The 17,577-nt window shown below is 41.9% G+C and overlaps 1 protein-coding gene and 1 pseudogene across 1 annotated transcript in view; both read right to left on the reverse strand.

Moving 5' to 3' along the window:
- TRPC7 (transient receptor potential cation channel subfamily C member 7) overlaps positions 1-16,660 on the reverse strand; it is a 142,278-nt gene extending 125,618 nt beyond the window's left edge. The window contains exon 1 of the mRNA XM_065873127.1: positions 16,436-16,660. Within this exon, the coding sequence (XP_065729199.1) occupies positions 16,436-16,437 (2 nt within the window). The 5' untranslated portion in view covers positions 16,438-16,660. The remainder of the gene's footprint in view (positions 1-16,435) is intronic.
- Positions 8,681-9,237, reverse strand: LOC136121163 (neuronal vesicle trafficking-associated protein 1 pseudogene; annotated as a pseudogene).
- Positions 16,661-17,577: the final 917 nt, after the last annotated feature.

The following is a 17,577-nucleotide window of genomic DNA, read 5'->3' on the forward strand; positions in this document are numbered from 1 at the left end:
CTCTTCCCTCTTGCGTCTCCCTCCCTCCCACCCTCCCTATCCCACCCCTCTAGGTGCTCACAAAGCACCAAGCTAATCTCCCTGTGCCATGCGGCTGCTTCCCACTAGCTATCTATTTTACGTTTGGTAGTGTATATATGTCCATGCCACTCTCTCACTTTGTCCCAGCTTACCATTCCCCCTCCCCGTATCCTCAAGTCCATTCTCTAGTAGGTCTGTGTCTTTATTCCCGTCTTATCCCTAGGTTCTTAATGACCCTTTCTTTTTTTTTTTCTTAGATTCCATATATATGTGTTAGCGTACAGTATTTGTTTTTCTCTTTCTGACTTCACTCTGTATGACAGACTCTAGGTCCATCCACCTCACTACAAATAACTCAATTTCATTTCTTTTTATGGCTGAGTAATATTCCATTGTATATATGTGCCACATCTTCTTTATCCATTCATCTGATGATGGACACTTAGGTTGCTTCCATCTCCTGGCTATTATAAATAGAGCTGCAGTGAACATTTTGGTACATGACTCTTTCTGAATTATAGTTTTCTCAGTGTATATGCCCAGTAGTGGGATTGCTGGGTCGTATGGTAGTTCTATTTGTACTTTTTTAAGGAACCTCCATACTGTTTTCCATAGCGGCTGTATCAATTTACATTCCCACCAGCAGTGCAAGAGTGTTCCCTTTTCTCCACACCCTCTCCAGCATTTACTGTTTCTAGATTTTTTTTTTTTTTTTTTTTTTGCGGTATGCGGGCCTCTCACTGGGGTGGCCTCTCCCATTGCAGAGCACAGGCTCTGGATGCGCAGGCTCAGCAGCCATGGCTCACGGGCCTAGCCACTCTGCGGCATGTGGGATTGTCCCAGACCGGGGCACGAACACATGTCGCCTGCATCGGCAGGTGGACTCTCAACCACTGTGCCACCAGGGAAGCCCTGTTTCTAGATTTTTTGATGATGGCCATTCTGACAGGTGTGGGATGATATCTCATTGTAGTTTTGATTTGCATTTCTCTAATGATTAATGATGTTGAGCATTCTTTCATGTATTAGTTGACAATGTGTATATCTTCTTTGGAGAAATGTCTATTTAGGTCTTCTGCCCATTTTTGGATTGGGTTTGTTATTGAGCTGCATGAGCTGCTTGTAAATTTTGGAGATTAATCCTTTGTCAGTTGCATCATTTGCAAATATTTTCTCCCATTCTGAGGGTTGTCTGTTAGTCTTGTTTATGGTTTCCTTTGCTGGGCAAAAACTTTTAAGTTTCATTAGGTCCCATTTGTTTATTTTTGTTTTTATTTCCATTTCTCTGGGAGGTGGGTCAAAAAGGATCTTGCTGTGATTTATGTCATAGAGTGTTCTGCCTATGTTTTCCTCTAAGAGATTGATAGTTTCTGGCCTTACATTTAGATCTTTAATCCATTTTGAGCTTATTTTTGTGTATGGTGTTAGGGAGTGTTCTAATCTTATACTTTTACATGTACCTGTCCAGTTTTCCCAGCACCACTTATTGAAGAGGCTGTCTTTTCTCCACTGTATATTCTTGCCTCCTTTATCAAAGATAAGGTGACCATATGTGCATGGGTTTATCACTGGGCATTCTATCCTCTTTCATTGATCTATATTTCTGTTTTTGTGCCAGTACCATACTGTCTTGATTACTGTAGCTTTGTAGTATAGTCTGAAGTCAGGGAGCCTGATACCTCCAGCTCCATTTTTTGTTCTCAAGATTGCTTTGGCTATTCTGGATATTTTGTGTTTCCATACAAATTGTGAAATTTTTTGTTCTAGTTCTGTGAAAAATGCCAGTGGTAGTTTGATAGGGATTGCATTGAATCTGCAGTTGCTTTGGGTAGTAGAGTCATTTTCACAATGTTGATTCTTCCAATCCAAGAACATGGTATATCTCTCCATCTATTTGTATCATCTTTAATTTCTTTCATCAGTGTCTTATAATTTTCTGCATGCAGGTCTTTTGTCTCCTTAGGTAGGTTTATTCCTAGATATTTTACTCTTTTTGTTGCAATGATAAATGGGAGTGTTTTCTTAATTTCATTTTCAGCTTTTTCAAATTAGTGTATAGGAATGCAAGAGATTTCTATACATTAATTTTGTATCCTGCTACTTTACCAAATTCATTGATTAGCTCTAGTAGTTTTCTGGTAGCATCTTTGGGATTCTGTATGTACAGTATTATGTCAGCTGCAAACAGTGACAGTTTTACTTCTTCTTTTCCGATTTGCATTCCTTTTATTTCTTTTTCTTCTCTGATTGCTGTGGCTAAAACTTCCAAAACTATGTTGAATAAGAGTGGTGAGAGTGGGCAACCTTCTCTTGTTCCTGATCTTAGTGGAAATGGTTTCAGTTTTTCACCATAGAGGACGATGTTGGCTGTGGGTTTGTCATATATGGCCATTATTATGTTGAGGAAAGTTCCCTCTATGCCTACTTTCTGGAGGGTTTTTTATCATAAATGTGTGTGTATTTTGTCAAAAGGTTTTTCTGCATCTATTGAGATGATCATATGGTTTTTCTCCTTCAATTTGTTAATATGGTGTATCATGTGGATTGATTTGTGTATACTGAAGAACCTTGCATTCCTGGAATAAACCCCACTTGATCATGGTGTGTGATCCTTTTTAATGTGCTGTTGGATTCTGTTTGCTAGTATTTTGTTGAGGATTTTTGCATCTATGTTCATCATTGATATTGGCCAGTAGTTTTCTTTCTTTGTGACATCCTTGTCTGGTTTTGGTATCAGGGTGATGGTGGCTTCGTAGAATGAGTTTGGGAGTGTTCCTCCCTCTGCTATATTTTGGAAGAGTTTGAGAAGGATAGGTGTTAGCTCTTCTCTAAATGTTTGATAGAATTCGCCTGTGAAGCCATCTGGTTCTGGGCTTTTGTTTTTTGGAAAATTTTTAATCACAGTTTCAATTTCAGTGCTTGTGATTGGTCTGTTCATATTTTCTATTTCTTCCTGATTCAGTCTCGGCAGGTTGTGCATTTCTAAGAATTTGTCCATTTCTTCCAGATTGTCCATTTTATTGACATAGAGATGCTTGTAGTCATCTCTCATGATGTTTTATATTTCTGCAGTGTCAGTTGTTACTTCTCCTTTTTCATTTCTAATTCTGTTGATTTGAGTCTTCTCCCTTTTTTTCTTGATGAGTCTGGCTAATGGTTTATCAACTTTGTTTATCTTGTCAAAGAACCAGCTTTTACTTTTATTGATCTTTGCTATTGTTTCCTTCATTTCTTTTTCACTTATTTCTGATCTGATCTTTTTTTTGTGTGTGTGTGTGTGTGTTACACGGGACTCTCACTGTTGTGGCCTCTCCTGTTGCGGAGCACAGGCTCCGGATGCGCAGGCTCAGCAGCCATGGCTCACCGGCCCAGCCGGTCTGCGGCATGTGGAATCTTCCCGGACCGGGGCATGAACCAGTGCCCCTTGCATCGGCAGGCGGACTCTCAACCACTGCGCCACCAGGGAAGCCCTGATCTGATCTTTATGATTTCTTTCCTTCTGCTAACTTTGGGGTTTTTTTGTTCTTCTTTTTCTAATTGCTTTAGGTGCAAGGTTAGGTTGTTTATTCGGGATGTTTCCTGTTTCTTAAGGTAGGATTGTATTGCTATAAACTTCCTTCTTAGAACTGCTTTTGCTGCATCCCATAGGTTTTGGGTCATCCTGTCTCCATTGTCATTTGTTTCTAGGTATTTTCTGATTTCCTCTTTGATTTCTTCAGTGATCACTTCATTATTAAGTAGTGTATTGTTTAGCCTCCAAGTGTTTTTGTTTTTTTTGTTTTTTTTTGTTTTTTTTTGGCGGTACGTGGGCCTCTCACTGCTGTGTTCTCTCTTGTTGCGGAGCACAGGCTCCAGACGCACAGGCTCAGAGGCCATGGCTCACGGGCCCAGGCGCTCCGTGGCATGTGGGATCTTTCCGGACCGGGGCACGAACCCACGTCCTGTGCATCGGCATGCGGACTCTCAACCACTGCGCCACCAGGGAAGCCGTCTCCGTGTGTTTGTATTTTTTACAGATTGTTTCCTGTAATTGATATCTAGTCTCATAGAGTTGTGGCCAGAAAAGATACTTGATACAATTTCAATTTTCTTAAATTTACCAAGGCTTGATTTGTGACCCAAGATATGATCTATCCTAGAGAATGTCCCATGAGCACTTGAGAAAAATGTGTATTCTGTTGTTTTTGGATGGATATCCTATAAATATCAATTAAGTCCATCTTGTTTAATGTATCATTTAAAGCTTGTGTTTCCTTATTTATTTTCATTTTGGATCATCTCTCCATTCGTGAAAGTGGGGTGTTAAAGTCCACTACTATGAATGTGTTACCATCGATTTCCCCTTTTACGGCTGTTAGTATTTGCCTTATGTATTGAGGTGCTCCTATGTTGGGTGCATAAATATTTATAATTGTTATATCTTCTTCTTGGATTGATCCCTTGATCATTATGTAGTGTCCTTCTTTGTCTCTTCTAATCGTCTTTATTTTAAAGTCTATTTTGTCTGATATGGGAATTGCTGCTCCACTTTCCTTTTGATTTCCATTTACATGAAATATCTTTTTCCATCCCCTCACTTTCAGTGTGTATGTGTCCCTAGGTCTGAAGTGGGTCTCTTGTAGACAGCATGTATATGGGTCTTGTTTTTGTATCCATTCAGCCAATCTGTGTCTTTTGGTGGGAGCATTTAATCCATTTATATTTAAGGTAATTATCGATATGTATGTTCCTATTCCCATTGTCTTAATTGTTTTGGGTTTGTTATTGTAGGTCTTCTCCTTCTCTTGTGTTTCTTGCCTAGAGAAGTTCCTTTAGCATTTGTTGTAAAGCTGGTTTGGTGGTGCTGAACTCTCTCAGCTTTTGCTTGTCTGTAAAGGTTTTAATTTCTCCATCAAATCTGAATGAGATCCTTGCTGGGTAGAGTAATCTTGGTTGTAGGTTTTTCTCCTTCATCACTTTAAATATGTCCTGCCAGTCCCTTCTGGCCTGCAGAGTTTCTGCTGAAAGATCAGCTGTTAACCTTATGGGGACTCCCTTGTGTGTTATTTTTCCCTTGCTGCTTTTAATATGTTTTCTTTGTATTTAATTTTTGACAGTTTGATTAATATGTATCTTGGCATGTTTCTCCTTGGATTTATCCTGTATGGGACTCTCTGTTATTCCTGGACTTGATTAACTATTTCCTTTCCCATATTAGGGAAGTTTTCAACTATAATCTCTTCAAGTATTTTCTCAGTCCCTTTCTCTTTCTCTTCTTCTTCTGGAACCCCTATAATTCGAATGTTGGTGCATTTAATGTTGTCCCAGAGGTCTCTGAGACTGTCCTCAGTTCTTTTCATTCTTTTTTCTTTATTCTGCTCTGCAGTAGTTATTTCCACTATTCTATCTTCCAGGTCACTTATCCGTTCTTCTGCCTCAGTTATTCTGCTACTGATCCCTTTTAGAGTATTTTTAATTTCCTTTATTGTGTTGTTCATCCTTGCTTGTTTCCTCTTTGGTTCTTCTAGGTCCTTGTTAAATGTTTCTTGCATTTTCTCTATGCTATTTCTGAGATTTTGGATCATCTTTACTATCATTATTCTGAATACTTTTTCAGGTAGACTCCCTATTTCCTTTTCATTTGTTAGGTCTGGTGGGGTTTTACCTTGCTTTTTCATCTGCTGTGTATTCTTCTGTCTTCTCATTTTGCTTATCTTACTGTGTTTGGGGTCTACTTTTTGCAGGCTGCTGGTTCGTAGTTCCCATATTTTTTGGTCTCTGTCCCCAGTGGCTAAAGTTGGTTCAGTGGGTTGTGTAGGCTTCCTGGTGGAGGGGACTAGTGCCTGTGTCCTGGTGGATGAGGCTGGATCTTGTCTTTCTGGTGAGCAGTTCCACGTCTGGTGGTGTGTTTTGGGGTGTCTGTGGCCTTAGTATGATTTTAGGCAGCCTCGCTGCTAATGGGTGGGGGTTGTGTTCCTGTCTTGCTAGTTGTTTGGCATAGGGTGTCCAGCACTGTAGCTTGCTGGTCGTTGAGTGAAGCTGGGTGTTGGTGTTGAGATGGAGATCTCTGGGAGAGTTTTGCCATTTGAAGTTAGGTGGAGTTGGGAGGTCTCTTGTGGACCAGTGTCCTGAAATTGGCTCTCTCACCTCAGAGGCACAGCACTGACTCCTGGCTGCAGCACCAAGTGCCTCTCATCCACACGGCTCAGAATAAAAGGGAGAAAAAGTAGAAAGAAAGAAAGAGGATAAAATAAAGTAAGATAAAATAAAATAGTTATTAAAATAAAAAATAATTATTAAGAAAAAAAAATTTTAAGTAAAAAAAACAAACAAGAAGAAAAAAAAACTGGACGGACAGAACCCTGGGACAAATGGTGAAAGCAAAGCTATACATACAAAATCTCACACAGAAGCATACACATACACACTCACAAATAGAGGAAAAGGGGAAGAAATAATACATCGTTGTTTCCGAAGTCCACCTCCTCAATTTGGGATGATTCATTGTCTATTCAGGTATTCTGCAGATGCAGGGTGCATCAAGTTGACTGTGGAGATTTAATCCGCTGCTCCTGGGGCTGCTGGGAGAAATGTCCCTTTCTCTTCTTTGTTCGCACAGCTCCGGGGGTTCAGCTTTGGATTTGGCCCCCGGCTCTGCGTGTAGGTCGCCTGTGGGTGTCTCTTCTTCGCTCAGACAGGATGGGGTTAAAGGAGCAGCTGCTTCGGGGACTCTAGCTCACTCAGGCCGGGGGTGACGGAGGGGCACGGTTTGAGGGGGGAGCCTGTGGTGGCAGAGGTCAGCATGACGTTGCACCAGCCTGAGGCGCTCCGTGCGTTCTCCTGGGGAGGTTGTCCCTGGATCACAGGACCCTGGCAGTGGCGGGCTGCACAGGCTCCCGGGAAGGGACTTGTGGATAGTGACCTGTGCTCGCACACAGGCTTCTTGGTGGCTCCAGCAGCAGCCATGGCGTCTCACGCCCGTCTCTGGAGTCTGCGCTGTTAGCCGCGGCTCGCGCCCGTCTCTGGAGCTCCTTTAAGCAGGCTCTTAATCCCCTCTCCTCGCGCACCAGGAAACAAAGAGGGAAGAAAAAGTCTCTTGCCTCTTTGGCAGGTCCAGACCTTTTCCCGGACTCCCTCCTGGCTAGCCGTGGCGCAGTAACCCCTTCAGGCTGTGTTGACGCCGCCAACCCCAGTCCTCTCCCTGGGATCCGACCTCCGACCTCCGAAGCCCGAGCCTCAGCTCCCAGCCCCCGCCCGCCCCATCGGGGGAGCAGACAAGCCTCTCGGGCTGGTGAGTGCTGGTTGGCACCGGTCCTCTGTGCAGGAATCTCTCCGCTTTGCCCTCCGCACCCCTGTTGCTGTGCTCTCCTCTGTGGCTCTGAAGCTTCCCCACTCCGCCACGCGCAGTCTCCACCCGCGAAGGGGCTTCCAAGTGTGTGGAAACCTTTCCTCCTTCACAGCTCCCTCCCACTGGTGCAGGTCCCGTCCCTATTCTTTTGTCTCTGTTTATTCTTTTTTCTTTTGCCCTACCCAGGAACGTGGGGGAGTTTCTTGCCTTTTGGGAGGTCTGAGGTCTTCTGCCAGCGTTCAGTAGGTGTTCTGTACGAGTCGTTCCATGTGTAGGTGTATTTCTGATGTATCTGTGGGGAGGAAGGTGATCTCCGCGTCTTACTCTTCCGCCATCTTCCCCCTCTTCCTGCCTGTTTCTCACATCAAAGGAGTTACATCTGTCCCACAAAATAAAAATTAAAGTAGCCTTGGCTTACCAGCAATTACACTTTCACTTTTCTCACCCAGCTAATTAAAACTAAGTAGCTAATACGGCTGTTGGTGCAAACTTATTCGTAATAGATGTGAACAAAAGGGCCAGTAGGTTTCATTCCTACTCAGCCCATCACAGAGCAGACGGACTAACTACAGGGAGATGGGTTCTGCAACCTGTGGGCCCGGATCCCTTCTTCCTAGAGTCCCCACCTCACATGCTCTGACCCATTCCACATGCATTGAGGGAAACATGGCTCCCCTGCCCAGTGGGCGCCCTCTGTACTGAGAGGGAGCCTTCTGCCCACAGCAGTGACCACGGCCCGAGCCGACCTGCTGCAGCGCCTGTACACTCAGTAGTGAGCACGGGGCAGGCGAGGGCACAACTGTGACCTGATGGCATCTTTCCTTCCTTCCCTCTGCTGCTCACTATGGTGCATCTTGGCCATTGGCACTATTGCCATTGGCGGGCGGTAGGAAGAAACGTGCAGTACATCTTGCGCTTAGCAAAGCAAGGGATCACTCTAGATATGGCTATGGAGTCAGGTTTGCAAACGGCAAGGTAGTTTAAAAAAAAAAACAATCCCACAAAATGCATATTTATCTGAAGTTGAATCCCTTGCATATCCAGTGTAAATTTATTTTTTGACAGCATCCAATAAATCCCAGTAAAGTCGCTAAATTAAGATTCTTTAACATGGCAAGTGGTGTCAGAGCTCTTTAAGCAATGCTGATATGCCCTTGATTTTATGCCATGGTGGTCTGCAGCAAGCTGTATTTGCCAAGCAGCATTAGCAAACAGAAGCAGTTGCACCATACCTGAGTAACCTCTAAATTATCAGTAATTACATTTAATGAAATGTCCCTCAGAGTCCCTTTGTTACCTTCCAGTGACACTGTAAGGAACCTGCCCATCTCGCTAAGCAGATTTCTCAGCAGCCTCAGTCTCCTGCTCTGAGAGCTTCTCTTCCGACAGAACTGACATCCACGGCGACACCGAGCGGGTGATGCTCTGCTTGGCCAGGTTGTGGTGGTTGATGACGGTGTAAAATTTCTCCTGGGCGTGGAGTCTTGCTCCGCATAGTAGCTCTCCAAGCCTCCTGGGATGCACTGGGTGTTCTTGAGGGTGAAGCCATCGGGACAGGCATGGTCGTAGTCGTACACCTTGTAGACGACCAGGAAGATGACACAGGTGAGAAAGACCAGGGCAAAGAAGACCAGCACAGACACCTTGAACCTCTTGGTAACACCCTCAGTGATGCTGACAGTGAACTTGGCTATCTTGGGAGGACGTGCTTTGCCTTTATTTTGGTCAGGTTCATTTTCAGTCTTCGTTTTCATGACCACCTTATCCAGGGGCGGGAACTGCAGCTGATTGACATCAAGGGGCATCATCAGGGGTATGGTGTCGAAGCCATCCTTCAGCAGCGGCTGCTTGGTGCCCTTCTCCGTGAAATTGTTTCCCACCTTCACCATGGTTCCGGGAGACCCGAGGCTGCCACCCCACGCCCGGCTCCGGCAGGTCTGGGCTCCGACCGTGCTCTGAGCCTCCGTGTTGCCCGCTCCCGCTCACAGCAATCTCAGACGAAGATCTTGAGACAAGTGGGCTGAGAGACAGGCTTTCAAGTTGAAAGGTCTAGAGTTGGAATCCTGGCTCCACCTTTTGCCAGCCTTGTGACTCTGGACAAGTTACTGAACCTTTTAGTTTGTCAGGGTTTTAAAATGGCAGACTGGAGATAATAATAGCTGTCATGTAATTTGAGCTTGAGCTGGATATCCCATCTCTAGCTCACTTGGACTCCTTGAGCAGGTTCCCAGTTCAAGATGCTTTAACTGTAAAATAGAGAGTCTGGACCAGGTCCCTAAGTCTCTACAAACTTGAACCTCTCAAACTTTTTTATTCTCCAGTTGGCCCTGCCCACATTTTCTAGCCTCTTTTTCTAGTCTACCCACACTCATATTATTCAAATAATATTAAAATGGCATACATTTCAATAAGAAAGAATCTGTTCTAAAGAGTAAGCACTTGGGGGTTGGTTTTGAACTATTTTCCATCTTCCCAGTTGTCTTTTTGTTGTTGGTCATGTCTCCGTGCATTGAGTACTTCACTGAAGTCATTTGTAAAAGATAAACAAAAGTAGTCACAGAAGAAGGCTTTTAAAATATACCTAGTATTTTTTTTTTTTTTTTTTTTTTTTTGTGGTATGCGGGCCTCTCACTGTTGTGGCCTCTCCCGTTGCGGAGCCCAGGCTCCGGATGCGCAGGCTCAGCGGCCATGGCTCACGGCCCGCCCCCACCCCGGACCGGGGCACGAACCCGTGTCCCCTGCATCGGCAGGCGGACTCTCAACCACTGCGCCACCAGGGAAGCCCATACCTAGTATTTTGAGATTAAAAAAAAAAAAGTATTGTCATTCAGTCTTGTGATTTTCAAAAATTTGGGCTCTATTTAGTTTTCTGCTCATTTTACCTTCTGACGTGCTCAAACCCTTCTGGTGTTAGCTCCTTTTGGGGCCCCAATCTGGTAAAAAGCAGAGACTTGGAGGTCAGACTTTGTACCCTGATCCTGCTTAGGCCTGAGTCACACTTCTTGAGAGAAGCTGCTAAACGATTCAGTGGAGCAGCTTCTTCATTTGCAAAAAAGTAAAAGGAATAATGATGGGCAACTCCTTCAAAAGGCAACTGTGGGGGCTTCCCTGGTGGCGCAGTGGTTGAGAGTCCGCCTGCCGATGCAGGGGACACGGGTTCGTGCCCCGGTCCGGGAAGACCCCACATGCCGCGGAGCAGCTGGGCCCGTGAGCCATGGCCGCTGAGCCTGCGCATCCGGAGCCTGTGCTCCGCAACAGGAGAGGCCACAGCAGTGAGAGGCCCGCGTACCACACAAAAAAAAGGCAACTGTGGGTGATAAATCCTGATAGAGTGCTCCTCTCTTCTTTAGGAAGAGCTTCTGAACTGCCATCCGCTTTTCTAAATTGTACGTTGATAAAAAATTGCTAGGGAGGATTCCCAGGATTCAAGTTTATGAGCCCCTCCTGAGCCCATTTCTCTCAACACTGCCATCATTCCAGGGAGGGAGGGTGCTCGTTGATGCCAACGCAGACCGTAGATTGGGATTCCAAAAGAGATCTTTACAGGAGAGGGAAAGACTCACAAATTGGGCATAGCGTTTATTATTAGAAGTTCTTTTAGAAGGAGAGGAGGTAACTTTGTTGAAAGCTAAGCAGTCACCTCATTTGTGTCCCCAAAGGGCCTTGTTTCAGAAGAGGATGTGAACTCAGTTTCAAGGTCTGTTATCTGGGGACACACACTCAGGTGGGAATTAAGCCCACAAAAGACTAAAACTCTTTCTCATGGAATTTCTCAGCCTGTCCTATGATGAGGCTTCTCCCTTCTCAGGAGCACCTCTCTGGACTTGCCGTCACAGCTCAACCTGAGAAAAGACTCAAGAGCACCTGAGCAGTGTTTCAGAGACGTAACAGTAACTGTCCTAGCAGGAGCTGGAGCTTGAGCTTCATTCCACATCACTTTTCCACTGGAGGTCTGCTCAGGAGGGAGAATAGGTCAGGTGCCAAGGTTAAAAGTACACAACTGTTACACAGCAGTGAGCCGTGGAGAGTTTAATTCAAAGGAAATATAATAACTACTGAACCGAGTCAGAGCAGAGAAAAATTTCTCAAGGAACACATAAGTACCCAATCTAAATTCAGAGTCCATATGGATGTCATAGACGCTGTAGCCTACAAACTTAAAGGATGTTAAAGCATCGTTCGTTAATTCCCTTCATTAAATAAACAAACAAACATAAAAAACAAGGTGTTAACGTTCTCATTTTCAGGTGGAGAAACTGAGGTAGATGAAGCAAAATGACTAAACCTCAGGGCAGATAATTTCTGTGCAAGAGTTGCACATCATATAAATCTTGATGTTTCTGTAATAATCATGTTTTATCAAAGAAAAAAAAATGTGTGTGGCTAGTATTTGTCAGAAGTTAAAATGTCTTTATTACTTCCCATTCGTTTTCCTGAATGACCTTGAAAGCAGACACTCAGATATAGTAAGAAATAAACAAGCCTTTCTTTCCCATCCTTAAATACCTCAGCTTTGACTTACATTTGGATGCTCACAGAATTGTCAGTTCAGCTCCTTTCCTTACAGAATCTGGTGTTGATGAAACATTATGGGCCTTCAAATCATGTATGCATACAAGAGTATACTGGGACATTCCTACTCCATGGGATTACTCTTAACATAAGGGGTTTCACAGCAAACCCTGGAGCTACGTGAATTGATTCAGATATTGATGGAGGCCTTTTAGCCTCACTGGGAGTCTTATTAGCTCCGATTTCTATTCTAATGATACTTTCAAAACATTTGTTTTATTTTTTCAGCTTTGTTAAGGTGTAATTGACAAAATTATAAAATATTTAAAGTCCACATTGTGGTGATTTGATATATATTTATATGTTTTGGTTAGAACATTTAAGTCCTCTCTTAGCAGATTTCAATTATATAATACAGTGTTATCAACTATAGTTACCATGTTTTACATTAGATCTTCAGACCTTATTCATCTTATAGCTGAAAGTTTGTACCCTTTTACCAACCTCTCCCTATTTCCCCCATTTAAACATTTATATACCTATGAAAATATTTAGCCACTGTATCCTTGCCATTTAATCTTGACACAATAGATAATCAGGCTTTAGCCATACTTTTCACATGGGTTGGAAAGACTCCACAAAAGATGATATGTCAGAAAGATAGTCATTTGGTCCACAATAGCTGGAGGACAAAGCTCACACTCATGAATCAGATGTGTTGCTCTGTTGGACTCTGGGGATCCTGTCAGTTTTACTGCCAATAATGAGCAAAATGATTCTCCCTAAAATGCAGTTAGCATTTAATTGCCCCTTCTTTAATTTTTTTCTTAAAAATGAACTTTGAATGCACATGCCTTTTTACTTGCATATATTATTGAGATAAGTGATCAAACTCATCAAACACCTCAATTAAGATACTGTGTATCTTTTCCATTTTCCATAAATGCATACATTGACATTTGATGTCATTGAGAAGAAGGGTTTCAGTGGAAACAAAACCATATTTGAGAGGAGAACTGATTATTAAACTCCCTCTTGATCCCTTGGTTGCTATTTTTATCAAGCTGCTCTTACAGATGCATCAGCCAGTCTGAAGGAAGCCAGATGTCAGTGATCCATAAAAAGTATGAATTCTACACCCTAAGTCCCGCTGCAAAAGAGCATGACCACAGCGCCTTTTGGAGACAGGGACTGTGGTTAATTACTGGTGAAGCAAAGGCCACACTTAATCACAATGTCTTTTTAGCGATATTTGTCGTAGTTTTTATAAAATTGCTACATGCACCATAGGTCTTTGTAGAAATTATCCAAGCCTGAAACCAATTTAGTCTGTAACATTCCACAACTTAGAACCAAATAAAATCCAGGAGTCAGGTCAGCCATCCAGGAAAACCTAGTTCTGGTCTGTACATCCTCTTTCAAGTGTACATATTGTGAGTTTTAGTTCAGAGCAACAGTGATGAAATAGTCAAGTGATTTCGAGTTTTCTCCTAAACCTCAGTTCCCTTGCCAGTAGAAAGGAAGTGTTAAAATCCACCCTCCATGGGCCTCAAGACTACAGTCAAGATGAAATAATGTGTATCAAATGCCCTGGATACTGTAAAGCCTTATACAAATGTCCATGACAATAATGATGAACACCTTACATATCAGTACATTTAAGTAAGTGATTATAAATTGGCTTACATTTTACTCTACACTGATATATAAAGCTTAGCTATTTTTCTAAATAATAGCTAGAGGTAACATATATTACACATTTGCCATGTGCCAGATAACTGTGCTAACTGCTTTATATGAATTGTTTTAAATTCACACAAATCGTATGATAAGCTTGGCTATTGTCCTTAATGACTAATCATAATGATTAACACTTATTACACATTAACCACATTGCAGGCACCATGCTGAGTACTTTACATGCATTATCACTTTAAATCCTCATAAACTATATGATATATTTGCTATTGTCATTCCCATTTAACAGATGATAAAGTGAAGCTCAGGTAAATTAACCGCTTTTGCCTATACAACTTGTGAGGCTGAATAATTTGTGAGTGGTAGACCTACTGTTAGGAGTCTAATCTGTCTGATTTCAAAGCCTGTGCTTTTAGCTGGTATGCCACTGCCGTCCATCTTCCTCATGCATTTTTTCTAAATTTCCTTAGACTGTAAATTTTCCCTCTAGAGTGCAGGATCCTTGAGGGCAGGGGAATTACTTGTTTACATGCACCAATGCTTGGCATACGGTGCATGGTCAAATAGCTTAATTCTTAAATACTTGAATTTGGGTCGGTTATTAAAGAAGGCCAATAAAACAGAGGTATTAATGTTTACTAGTGTCCTCTTTCTTACAAATACAGGAGCCATTTAATCCTATAAATACTGTTCCCTGTTTGTAACTGACAACTTTTAAAAGGTATGAGTTGCAAAGGAAAAATTAGTTTCCAATTAGCTCCACTATAAATAATGGCCCATAAGTTGCTAGGTGAGACTGCTCATATCAGAGGGTGTATTAAGTCTTGTGGGTGACTTGGGCAGATGACTGAAGCAGGTGTTCCCACTGCTTCAGAATACTCCTAAATGTTTTTTAATGTATTTCTAAAGGCATCCAACTTATTCCTAAAGTATCATCTTCCTTATTTTGTCAAAGTTGAGGTGAGATAGTACGTATAAATTACAGTTTAGTAAGTGCTCTAGTAATAATTGAATAATATTAACTATTTTAGCTTAATACATTTATAATAACTGTGGATTCAAAGCATTCAAGTTCCCACCTAAGCTAGTGAAAATAATTTGCTTGTGCAACACATATATTTTGAGTAAAAAAGATATTCACTTATTTACTCCATGAATATACGTGAGTTCATATTCCTTGCCAGTCAGGTCCTACAGGAAAGAAGCAAAGTATCCTTCTGCTACTCATTACAATACATGATATTGAGACATACTTTCCAAACACTTCTGCTAACGTGGGATTTTTTTTTGCCATTGCATCTTGGATTGAAAAACATTATCCAGTGTTCCTGAATGTTAATAAATGATTTTATCATCCATTTATCTTTCACCAAATACCATCATTTAGAGAAGAGGTTATTCTCAGTATTTTCAAACTACCCTATGTATTAGCCATGCAAGTATAACTAGTGCTTTGTGTGTGCTTCTTTTATTTCATTTTTTTTTTAAATCCTCAGTGGTCTCTTTGGAACTAGGGAGTTGTGAAACTGAATATCTATATCTCATTGTGTATAGCTCCAGGTAGAGCTGAAACAGTAAGTTCTAATAGTTACATATTTTTTTTCCTCCGAAGATTTGTCTTGGAATACAATAGATATGTGTAACCTTTTGATTGTTTATTGACCTCTGTGACAAAAGAGTCTGAAATAAACATCTAGTACCAAAAAAGTAAGAGAGGCTCTTAAATCATGAAATGCAATACTGAGAAAAGTAACATGCTGAACATTTATCTGGGGGTGGGGGGCAGTGTTGATTGCTTTTCCTAAGCAAGAGATCCTCTCATCCAGGCTACCACATGCATGTGTAATTAGCCTCAATGAGGCTTCACATAGTTTTGAATTTTTTCTGGGTTAATTACTGCCTAAAGGAGTTAGCTCAAGTGTTTTTAGAAATAATTGTTTTGAACTTATAATTGTGACATAGAACCTTAGTAAATTGTTAAATAATTGAACCAATGTCATTGTTTAAAAGATCTTAGAGAGTGAGTTTGAATCATATCCATAATGAATATTCTGGATTTGATGTGAATTCATTCATAAATCTGATGTGTGCCCAGTGCTTCAGAAATAGGACCCACCAGCAGGTGGCATTCTGAGGCAAAAATTCACTGAATGCCACCAGACAGGGTCATTCATTATTGCCTCTTTCAAATCTACCCTAAATCCATTAAGCCTTTAAGTCGCAATTAATGGCAGTAGCATCCTGGTTATGTCTACCCAATTATACTTAAGTGAATTTACAACTTCAAAGTTAAAGAGGGAGGTTCTGTGTTCCAGAGTTTCAAAGCTTGTGTCAAAGCCCTGACAGATTACATCTCTTTTATTAAAAGCATATTTGTTATGCTGAAATGGTTGTCTAAAGGACATGCTTTCAACAACGAAAAGGAACGAAAGGTAATAGCCTCCTTCCCACCTGTAGTTCTTTAGTGGTGGCAACTTATGAGGATATAGCTTTTTCCTCCTCATACCCCTGTATTTATATTAAGATAAATACAACCACAAAAAATCAAAAAGCTCTCAGTAGTGAAGTAGGAGGAGAAGAGACAACATGCATACTCTCTTATAGGAATAAAACTACACTCTAGCACAAAACGGCTGGGCTACCAGCATGAGTTGCCTATTTCTAAAAGGCTTTGTAAACTTAGACTTTCAATGAAAAAGTAAACAAAAAAATTCTCTACCAACCCAGCAAATAAGAGACTTTAGATCCAGATTTACATCTAAAAATCTAAGCAATGCACAAGAGGGAGAGGGCTAATAAAAGTTTAATTCCATATTTCAGCGAGAAAACAAGCTGTACTGGAAAAATCATTATGAAAGAATCATCATAGCTGCTTACATTGAGGGTGAAATACGCAGGCTTGTCCTTCTCTAGATGACCGGAATCCGGTGTTGAGTCGTGGGAATCTGGCTCCCCATGGGTGGTAGCCGAATAGATGCCACTCTCCGTGGTGCTGAAGTATGAAGCTGGTCGAGTGAGTGGAGTTGAGAGGATGTGAAAGCGCACTCCAGTGTCCTTTGTGTTTGTTGTAATAGTAAAAACTCGCCTTCCGTGGCAGACCCGCTTTACTGTTCTTTTCCTAATCTGGGGGAGATTTCCCAGGGAACATGACGGAGAGGGATCCGTGTGTGAGACTGGCACGCGGTGTGGTGATGGGTTCTTATAGTCCCCACCCCCTCTCCAGTAGCTTTGAAAGGGAGGTAGCAACTCTGCCTTCCTACCACAGCTCCTAAGGATTTCTGCCGGCCCTCACTCAAGCCCCAGAACGGCGCATAACACACACACACACACACGCACACACACACGCACACACACACACACCTCAATTATATAAGGTAGCAGGTTCTGGCTCCCGAAGCAGAATATTCATCTGTTAAATGAAAAATGAGGAATGAACTGGTTTTCTACCTGTTGTATCTGTGTGTGTTTACAGAGGGAAGGAGTTGAGAAGAAAACTAAAACCAGAGGAACCTTAAGAATAACAGAAGTAGTTTACTTTAATAAGCTTTAAGGTCACACCCCACTTTGTCTTCTGTGAGAGATGCATTTTCTAAATGTAACCTTTTGTTTCTTGATCTTTTAGCCATTGTCTCGGGTCAGGAAGAGGTCAGTGATGTAGAGCAAGTCTGATACTAGTAAAAAGACTTTAAAAGGGTTAGCTTTCATTTGTAACTTTCCACTTTTTGAAAGGAAATTCCTAATGCAAAAACCCATTTCCCCACATTCCACCCTCTCACCAGTTGCTTTGTTAACAAATGATCTATGATTTTTAAACACCAAGGTATTTTGATGGCCTCAATGGAGAGAAACCTCCTTAATTGAAATATTACCTGTGTGAGAGAAACCAGGATTACTCCCAGGATCTATCTGGGTCACTGAACAATGAATCAGAAGGCTTATTGTTTGAAACCAACTCATGGTTAACAACTGACAGTCTGTATACTTAGGATTAAAGAGTTGGCTTCAATATATTTTGCACA

Source organism: Phocoena phocoena, chromosome 3 (genome assembly GCF_963924675.1).
Source record: "Phocoena phocoena chromosome 3, mPhoPho1.1, whole genome shotgun sequence".
NCBI lineage: Eukaryota > Metazoa > Chordata > Mammalia > Artiodactyla > Phocoenidae > Phocoena > Phocoena phocoena.